General features: G+C 34.7%; 1 protein-coding gene across 2 annotated transcripts; it reads left to right on the top strand.

Annotated features, from left to right (window-relative positions):
* The first annotated feature begins 276 nt into the window (after window positions 1-276).
* LOC107948430 (AUGMIN subunit 8) lies at window positions 277-8,801 on the top strand. Of its 2 annotated transcripts, XM_016882972.2 has the most exons (8): window positions 277-692; window positions 1,532-1,684; window positions 2,402-4,960; window positions 5,327-5,446; window positions 7,463-7,579; window positions 7,662-7,751; window positions 7,935-8,042; window positions 8,374-8,801. In XM_016882972.2, the coding sequence occupies exons 3-8, from the start codon at window positions 2,456-2,458 to the stop codon at window positions 8,473-8,475; spliced, it is 3,042 nt and encodes a 1,013-aa protein (XP_016738461.2). In that variant the 5' UTR covers window positions 277-692; window positions 1,532-1,684; window positions 2,402-2,455; the 3' UTR covers window positions 8,476-8,801. The 2 variants fall into 2 exon arrangements, 1 of the variants encoding a protein (XP_016738461.2); XR_005925596.1 differs by lacking the exons at window positions 7,463-7,579; window positions 7,662-7,751; window positions 7,935-8,042; window positions 8,374-8,801 and adding an exon at window positions 5,822-7,453 and having other exon boundaries at window positions 310-692; window positions 5,327-5,721.
* Window positions 8,802-9,714: the final 913 nt, after the last annotated feature.

Here is a 9,714-nt window from a genome sequence, read left to right as displayed (position 1 = left end):
TTGATCTTATATGGATATAGTTGATGGATGAGATTGTAATAGAATTATGAAAGATTTTATGGGATGCAATAAGAGATTTTACTTGAAAATTATAATGTGATTCGTTAGCATAAGCCTCGTATGAAGCGTACATTGAAATTTTGAGAACAACTACTTCATAATTAAGATGGTTATTCAACGAGGTGTCCAAAAGAAATTATTAGACCTAAGGATTGATATTAAATATTTAGAGAAATTAAATTAACTATAAATAAAATATTCATTAACTTATTTCATAACGAATGTATAAAAAATGTTTTTAAGAAGATTGCATGACAAAAGAAAACTTGTCTTCTCCTTCGAAGTTGCAAGTTCTGAAAATCCCAATAAAACAGGTTGGCGCAAAAACGACGCCATTCTTAGTCCCTCTCAAACTGAAAAACCGTTTTATTTTCCCTCAATTTATTTCTCCCTGTTTCTTCTTTTATTTTATTTGTTTTCAGTTCTCGCACGTTTCTCTTTATAAATAAAAACAAGAAATCCAATCGGTGTCCATCTCTCGCCGGATTATTTGCGCTCTGACCAATTCCGGCGATCTCTCCTTTCCTCTAGCTATCACTCTCTAGGTTCCTTTTTTATGTTGAACTTCAAAGAATTAAAGGTTAAAATTTTTGTGATTCAAATCATTTGGAAGAAATTTTAGATTGAAGGAGGTGAGTTTTTTTAATTAAATAAAATTTATTTCTTCTTTATTCTGAGATATATGTTGAAATTAATTTTCAGCCTTTTGCTTTGTTTTGATCGTCTCCTTAGATCACCGAATTAAATTAAGATAAAACAAAAATAAGAAAAGGTACTAGATTAAATTAGTATAAAGTAATCAATTTTTTTGATATTTTTGGTGGATGGATTCACTGAACAATTTCTGCATCTTTCTTTCAGATAGATTTACATGAAGCAGTTTTGTTATTTTGATTATTGTATTTTTGTCCTCAATTTTAGCGACATAACTCTGTCTAATATAGACATTGTTATGATTTGGATTCTTTTCAAGTTTTCAATTAAAAGACTTTAGCTCTTCTTAATTATTGCAATTTTAATCAAAATTATCGTGCTTCCATCTATTTTCGTTCCTCAATTTGGAAAACAAAAAAGAAAAGAAAAGAAATGGTCAATTTAGAAATAATTGTTTAATTTAGAAACAATATTTTATCTGATTACAGACCTTCTCAAGTATTATTCAAAGTTTTTACTGTTAATTTGTGGGGATGGACAATGATCTTCCTTGCATGTGACCCTCCACGTCCTTTCCCATATATTCAACTACATTAGCACTACAAAGGTTCAATATTTTTCTTGTTTTTCGTTACAATTATTTTAGGTGTATTAAACAGATATGAACACCAACAAACAACCTTAAATTATTTCTCTTTTTGTTAGTTGCATTTTAAGTTTTTAATTGTTATATGTTAATGTTAACGTCATTTAGTAAATCATACATGTGATCTCAAGTATAACTCCCATGTAATTTAAAATTTTTTCTTATTTTTAGATGCAATTGTTTGTTGGGATCATTTCCTAATTCCTTTTCATGGAAAGCAAACTAGAAGTCATTGAAGGAAGGGAAGAAGCTAGAGTGGGGCTACGATTTTTTTTTTCTGCCTAGCCGACCATGGCATTCTCATGAGAAGCACAACAGATAAAGGTAAACTACAAAAATAATCATTTTTGTTTGCTTCAAATTACATTTTAATCACTTATATTTGAAACCTTATAGTTTAGTCATTCACGTTATTATTTTGTTATAAAGTATTTATTCTACTGTTAAGCTTCGTTACCTCTAAATGTTAACATGGACAAAACCAGTGACATTTAGAGAGAGAAGCCTTCTCTCTCTCATACACACACAGACACTACTCACCTTTCTTATTGTTGTCTTCTAGGAACCAGTACAGATTTAACAGTCTAGTTTCTCATTTCCATAAGAGACCCCTCAGTACTTTGCATTTGCACTCTGGTGTAGATTTAACCAAAAAGTATAGTGAACGTTAATATAAGTTGGATAGAACTGGACTGAAATTTTTAAGGACTTTCCATTGTACCTGATGTTGCTACTCATTGTTATTGTTTGATTTGATCTGCTTGGATTTGGGCTTTTCTTGATGAATAACCACGCTCCTTAGTTATTTTCTTGTAATTCTCTAGCTATTCATCAGTCAGATCTAAGATTATGTAAAGTTTTATTTTATTCTCCTACGATAGTGTTTTTAATTATTCCTTTCCTTTTTGCCATTATGCAGGTACGTATCTAATTTTTTGTTAGTGGCAGATTTATTCCAGGGAAAAATATCTTCTTTTTGAGCAGTGAGTGTTATTCTATATACATGTGGGATTCATCTAAAAGTCAGTCTGTTAAATGTAGGTTTGTTTTTTATTTGGAAAATCCCATCAACGTGGTTTAGTTTGGAGAGTTCGGATGGATGGATGTAAATCAGAGCAACGATTATGGAAGCTTGCTGCTGTTGTGGATACCATAAGACCACCCCTTGTTCCTGCTGAAAAGAACAATGCAGTATTCACTACCAGCCATCCTCCAACTAAGGAAGTTAGTTCGAGTTATGAAGTACCCACTCCACCAACATCTTCTGTTCCTAGGCGTTTTCCATCTCCAAACCTAACTAGAACAAGCCCTACACCTTTCCAGGTGGTGCAAAAGAGAGCTGTGTCAGCTGAGAGGAAGCGTCCATCAACACCACCGTCGCATGAAAATCCTTCTACTCCAGTTCATGATTCATCAAAATCTATGCCAAGTTCATCTAGAAGGCTATCAGCTGATCGTATACCAGAAAGTTTATGGCCTTCTACTATGAGAAGTCATAGTGTTTCATTTCAATCTGATGATATTTCTATTCCTCTTAGCCAAAAGGAAAAAGAAAAGTCTGGTAGTAATGTTTCCTTGGATCGCACATTGAAACCACCTTCAAATGTGGCTCATAAACAACAATCAGAGACCTCTACCTTATCACGAAAGCCTAGTCCAGAGAGAAAGAGAAATCTACTTGATGGGAAAAATGCAGCTGATCAGTCTGAAAATGCAAAACCTGTTGATGATTTGCCTAGCCGATTGATAGATCATCATCGATGGCCAAGTAGAATTGGTGGGAAATTATCTTCCAATTCATTGAACAAAAGTGTGGATTTGGGGGATAAGATTGTTAAAAATTTATCTACACCGGTTCCAGGAGCAGTATCATCACTGAAAAGAATGCCAATGTCTAATAATTTAGGTAAACCTCTACAAAAAACTTCTGGCGATACTGCAAGGTTGTTATCACATGAAGAAATTGGTCGAGTAGGGTCTGAGGCAATTTTAATTAATGATAAGCCTCTGCGGGCAACTGTACCTACTGGGATCCTTTGTGCAAGTTCATTGGAAAAATCGACCATAGCAAATTCTGGATCTCGATCTCAGTCACCAAGTAGGACCTCTGTTTCTAGGGGCATTAGTCCATATCCGGCAGGACCTTCTAGTCCACCTTCAAGAGGAGTTAGCCCCACTCCAAGAGGAGTTAGTCTACCTCCAAGGGAAGTCAGTCCAACTCAGATTAGGACATCCATCCCATCAAGTCAATCCCAAAACTCAACTTCAGTTCTCAGTTCAACTTCAAGAGGAGTCAGTCCAACTCCAAGGGTAGTGAGTCCAACTCGGATGAGAACATCGAGCTTATCAAGTCAATCTCATAGCTCAACTTCAGTTATAAGTTCAACTTCAAGAGGAGTCAGTCCAACTCGGATGAGGGCATCAACCTTATCAAGTCAATCCCATAGCTCAGCTCCAGTAGTTAGTTCAACTTTAAGAGAGGTCAGTCTTACTCCAAGGGTAATCAGTCCAACTCGAATGAGGAAATCAACCTCATTGAGTCTATCCCATAGCTCAACTTCAATTAGTTCAACTCCAAGAGGAGTCAATCCAACTCCAAGGGTAGTGAGTCCAACTCAGATAAGGACATACACCTCATCAAGTCAATCCCATAGTTCAACTTCAGTTATCAGTTCAACTCCAAGAGGAGTCATTCCAACTCCAAGGGTAGTGAGTCCAACTGGGATGAGGACATCCACCTCATCAAGTCAATCCCATAGCTCAACTTCAGTTCACATTTCAACCCCAAGAGGAGTCAGTCCAATTTCAAGGGTAGTCAGTCCAATTCGAATAAGAACATCCAGCATATCGAGCCAATCCCAAAGCTTGACTTCAGTTATTTGTTCAACTCCAAAGGTAGTCAGTCCAACTCGGATGGGAACATCCACCTCATCGAGTCAATCCCATAGCTCAACTTCAGTTATCAGTTCAACTCCAAGAGGGTTCAGTCCAACTCCAAGGGTAGTTAGTCCAACTCGGATGAGGACATCCACCTCATCGAGTCAATCCCATAGCTCCACTTCAGTTATCAGTTCAACTCCAAGAGGAGCCAGTCCAACTCCAAGGGTAGTTAGTCCAACTCAGATGAGGACATCCATCTCATCGAGTCAATCCCATAGCTCAACTTCAGTTACAAGTCCAACTCCAATGGTAGCTAGTCCAACTCAGATGAGGACGTCCACCTCATCGAGTCAATCTCATAGCTCAACTTCTGTTACCAGTCCAACTCCAATGGTAGCTAGTCCAACTCAGATAAGGACGTCCACCTCATCAAATCAATCCCATAGCTCAACCTCAGTTATCAGTTCAACTCCAAGAGGAGTCAGTCCAACTCCAAGGGTAGTTAGTCCAACTCGGATGAGGACATCCACCTCATCGAGTCAATCCCATAGCTCAACTCCAGATATCAGTTTTATCACTGATTTTCAGAAGGTAAGAAAAAGTGCAAGCTTCATAGAGGATGCTCATCAACTGCATCTTCTTTACAATCGTTATTTGCAGTGGCGATATGCCAATGCCCATTCAGAAGCTGTATTGTATATTCAGAAAGTAAATGCGAAGGTAAATTTCTTGTCTTAGGGAACAACTCTGTCAACAAATATTAGCATATATTTCATGGAGATAACCTTTGATGATATGAATAGGAAAATTTCATTTATCTTACGTTTACTTAATTATTGAATAAAGAAAAATTTCTGGTTATTTTCCTATTTGCATCTTGGTCCAAGTTATCAGTTTCCTACTGTGAGGAACTTCATTACAATGTATAGGCATATGATGGGCTTAGACCTTCAAATGTGGCATGGATCATGCATTCCCTATGATGAAGAAACTCATGGTAGTTTCATATGCATATGATGGGGAGCTTTAGATATGGCATACAACATGCTAAATCTATTAGAGTAAAATTTTGACATGTTCTTGCAGGAAACTGCATACAATGTTTGGAATGCGACTTTGGGTCTGTGGGATGCTTTGATCAAGAAAAGAATCAATCTCCAACGATTGAAGTCAGAGCTCAAGTTGAACTCTATTTTGAATGATCAAGTAATGCCTCTCTCAGTAACACTATCGTTCTTCTACAACAAACTTTTATTCTATAGTCTTGATGTTAGAAATGCCATTATATTTTAAATTCGACATTATAATAATAGTTTAGGCACATTTTTATTTGCAACTCCAAGTGAAGCTAAACGGAGGTATTCAGTGCATGCTTATTCTTTCAACTATTAGGTCTAAATTGTGGCGTTGTAGGGAAAGGGAGATTGAACCTTTTAGAGGAAATGTGGATATCACTAAGCTATGCCTTGGCCACTCTATAGGTCTAAATTTCTTATCACTAGTATATTTTTTATCCATTCACAGATTTTGGAAGTATATTGAGATCAGTAAGGGGCCTACTTTATTTTTACATGGTTACAGGGATGATATATAGCATTGATGCGAGCCTCCAAGCTTCTTAATTTGGCTGAGATGTTGATTAAAGGAATTAAAGTGTCTTGTAAGATTTTAAATGGGTTATTGTCCTGAGTTTGGGATTGAGTCGTAGGGTGATAGAAGGGAAAATCATTCAAGCTCATTAAAGGGAGCTTGAAGCCTTAGGACTCTAAAGAGAGACCTATATTTCTTCAGGTTTTGATAAAAAATCGACATAATTTTTATTATCGTTTGTCCTTCAAATAAGGATCAGGCTTATTATATAAATAAGAAACTTACTCTGGAAAGGAATGAAATCAACTAAAATAAAATTGCAACCGAAAAACCTAAGCCCTAATTAGAGAACAGAAACTAATGGCCTTTCCTAACATAGATTTGGCCGCAAAGCATCTACAACATTGTTCTCCTTTTGGAGAAAGAGCTTGTTCTCAAGCTTGGAGTCAAGATAATCTTGGGAAAAGTAACTTCCCCCAAAGTGATACATTTGTCTCGTCCGCACACTTCCATCAATCATCATTGTAGTCAAATTGAAGGTAATTTTATTCAATAAAACCATTACTATCACACCGTTAATCCTTTCATTACTAATAATTGAAATAGATAAAGATCGTGAACCTTCACAAGCTTTTTCTCATTTTTTAACACCTTCGATAAATCTCTTCAAACTTCTCACCAACATTTTTCAAAAATAACCCAGCTAAGCTTTCTTTACTAGCAACTCCCATAAACATGAGCATGGTTTGATGAATAAAAAACTACACATTTTAATAATGAAACAACTAACAATTAAGTTCCATCATCTCTTGTATCTATTTCATTAGGTAATTCATCGAGATTAAGTTTAAAGAAAGGACGAGTTATTAGATATGAGCTAGAAGTAAAGTTGATTTGTGACAGCCATGATTTTTGTGAAGATTTTTTTTTATAAAGTTTCAACTTAGTGTTTATTATTTCATTTATCTTTAAATAAAGATCAACATATTCTAAAAAGAAAAGAACTCAACTGAAATAAAATAACATTGAGAATTCAAGAAAAAACTCAATTGAAATAAAATCATAATCAATAAATCTATGTCTTAATTAGAGAATCGAAACTGCTGGCCTTTCCTAAAGGAGGTTCAGCCCACAGATAATAATCTTCTAATTGTGCTAACCTTTTATGTAAATGAAGAAAGCCATGTCTAACAGTTAAATTGAAAAGCCATGACTGAAGGTTCATTCTGCATCATGCATTTTGCCCCAAGCCTCAGTAGTTTGCTCCTGACATAATTCCAGTTAATAATCTTTTCATATGTCTGAATTTTCCCATCTGGGTTGGTGCTAAGAATTTTATTTGATTCAAGTGTATTCCACATCCCCATATTTATGAGGCTTACTTATGCAACAAGTTCTAAAAGTGAAGCTATAAATTTAGAACTTATATAGGACGAAGCTAGGAGGAAAACATCACCACTGACTCTGTTGCATAACCATGGAGGATAGATAAGCAACACCAGTGCCTTTGACAATCAGACATAGAGACAATTATTTTCAACTCAGTCATGCTTTTGGATACCAATTTGTAGCTTTTTTTTATTTTTGTCAGTCTATAGAGTTTTCATGTATGTTTATACATGAGTCATGCAGATAGGATACCTCAAGGATTGGGTGTTACTTGAAAGAGATCATATACGTTGTTTAGCTGGAGCAGTAGAAGATCTAAAGGCCACCACCCTCCATCTTCCCGTAACTGATGGGGGAAGGGTAAGTTTGTTTAGAGAAGTACTTTGGACTGATATCCGCAAAGAGAAATCTTGACATGCTCACTGTATTTTGTACTTATCAGGCGGACAGTGAATCATTGAAAGCTGCTATTTGCTCTGTTGTCGACGTGATGCAGGCTATGGGATCCTCCATTTGTTCTTTAGTCCCAAAGGTATTTATCCAACCCACTATTTTCTTCATTATTTTGACATAATTGCTGACAACACAAGCAGTTAGAAAAAAAAAACTCAGAATTCGGATATTATTAGCATGTGACTTCATAGCTGATTTGTGTTTTTTATGTTAGTAATTCATTCCAGATGCTTAACGGTTCTCAATATTTGATGTGATGTAGGTGGAAGGGGTAAACAATTGGGTTTCTGAGCTTGCTGCAATTTCCGCACAAGAGCAAAACATGCTTGACCAATGTGAAGCTCTGTTGGCTTCAACCGCAGATCTGCAGGTGATCACACATTACATGCCTTGTCAGATCTTGAATTCTTGGATTAAATATGATTAACAACTAACCATTATATATTGCTTGGACCTGGAACTTTCATTTGCATGGATCAAAGTTTAAACCATAGGATGATGTCAGAATCAACTTGTGGTTACCATGTTGCGACTGTAGGTCAGGCCATCCCTATCAAACTGGTTGGCTAACGTCAGCTCACCATATGAGCTGGCTAAAATAGATAGTGCAAGTGCAAAGTTTTGTTTCTATTTTCATATATTTACTATCATATCTATTATCTTTGTCTTTGACAAGATTTCTTGCTACTGATATTGAACAGTTAGAAGAATACAGCCTTAGGTCTCATCTCATACAAACAAAACAACCTTCGAAGAAGAATAAGCAGCCAGTCTTGGGAACCAAAACATTTCCATGGCCCTGACCAGCTACTATGCTAACAATCTGCCGATATAGTCATGGAAGTGAGATGAAAATACAAAATCTGCTCTTCCCAGTAGATGTAAATTGTTTCTTCCTTTTCCTAAACTTAAAGGGTAACTTTGCTTTTCCACTTCAAAAGATGGAGCTACTCTCCATGTAATTTTTGTATCACACATGAAAAGAGATTCAAAGGAAGCGAAGGATTTGAAATTCAATGTACAGTCAAAGCTTAAGACTGAAAAATATACACCAAAAAAGAGTATTAATATGGGAGAAAAAATGTAGAGAAAGTTTATTCGTGACTTGAATGGAAGTATTGTTGTATTAGCAGGGTAGGGAGAAACCTTATCTGTCTTAGATTAATGTTATTTCCAAATCTACACTTCCAATATTCCACGTTGAAATTCTTGGGGACGGATCCAATACTAGAATATAAAGTTTTACTTGGTAGGGTGGAAAGAAATTTGAAAAGATCGAAAATTGAAGGGTAGAAAAATGGAAAGATAGAAAAAAATATATATTTTTTTCATAGTGTTTGGTAAGAAATATGGAAATTTTGAGAAAATAGAAGTAATTGTCTTTCCAGCCACTATTTGATAGAGCTGAAAAATAAGAGAAAATTTGAAAATCAATAATTTTGAACTAAAATATACCCTTCTTACATTTTCATTTCTCTTATCATTTAAATGTGAAATGATTGACTTTTATGCATTAGAATAGAGAATGATTTATTTTTCCTATTGTCTTTCCTCTCACTTATTCCTTTCTATAAAAAACACTCAAAATTTAGTACACATTGTTTTATTTTCAAGAATTTTGTCCATTTATTTTTTAAATTTAAAAATTCAAGTCTAGTTGTTAGCACCTTTAGAAGTCTTCTACAAAATTCATTAGTGTGACATTTTAAAACTAAAAACAAAAAAACCCACTTGGTAGATATATAACAAAATAATAATATTTTAATAGATTTGAATTTAAAAAATAATTTTAATGGTGTTAATAATTCTTAAAAATTGACGTTAATATTTTAATATTTAGATTAACTAATGATATTATAAAAGTTCAGATGACAAATTATGTAAAAAAAAATTTAAATTATAAAAGTCAAATCTCAAATTTAAGTGTAATACAAAAATCTAAATTGGAATTTGATCATTGTTATATAATGTTTTAAAAAAGGAACCTTTATAAGAAAATATGGCTACTGAATCTACCACCAAAAATAAAAATTACAACATGA

This window comes from Gossypium hirsutum, chromosome A04 (assembly GCF_007990345.1).
Source record: "Gossypium hirsutum isolate 1008001.06 chromosome A04, Gossypium_hirsutum_v2.1, whole genome shotgun sequence".
In the NCBI taxonomy this organism is placed as follows: domain Eukaryota; kingdom Viridiplantae; phylum Streptophyta; class Magnoliopsida; order Malvales; family Malvaceae; genus Gossypium; species Gossypium hirsutum.
This window is presented reverse-complemented; position numbering and strand designations above follow the sequence as displayed.

What these genes read in the sequence shown, in the direction of transcription:
- LOC107948430 (XM_016882972.2), top strand. Translation starts at nt 2,456, where the DNA reads ATGGATGGATGTAAATCAGAGCAACGATTATGGAAGCTTGCTGCTGTT. An exon ending in CCGTAACTGATGGGGGAAGG is followed by an intron (nt 7,580 to 7,661) that starts GTAAGTTTGTTT and finishes TGTACTTATCAG; the next exon opens with GCGGACAGTGAATCATTGAA. An exon ending in TTTGTTCTTTAGTCCCAAAG is followed by an intron (nt 7,752 to 7,934) that starts GTATTTATCCAA and finishes GATGTGATGTAG; the next exon opens with GTGGAAGGGGTAAACAATTG.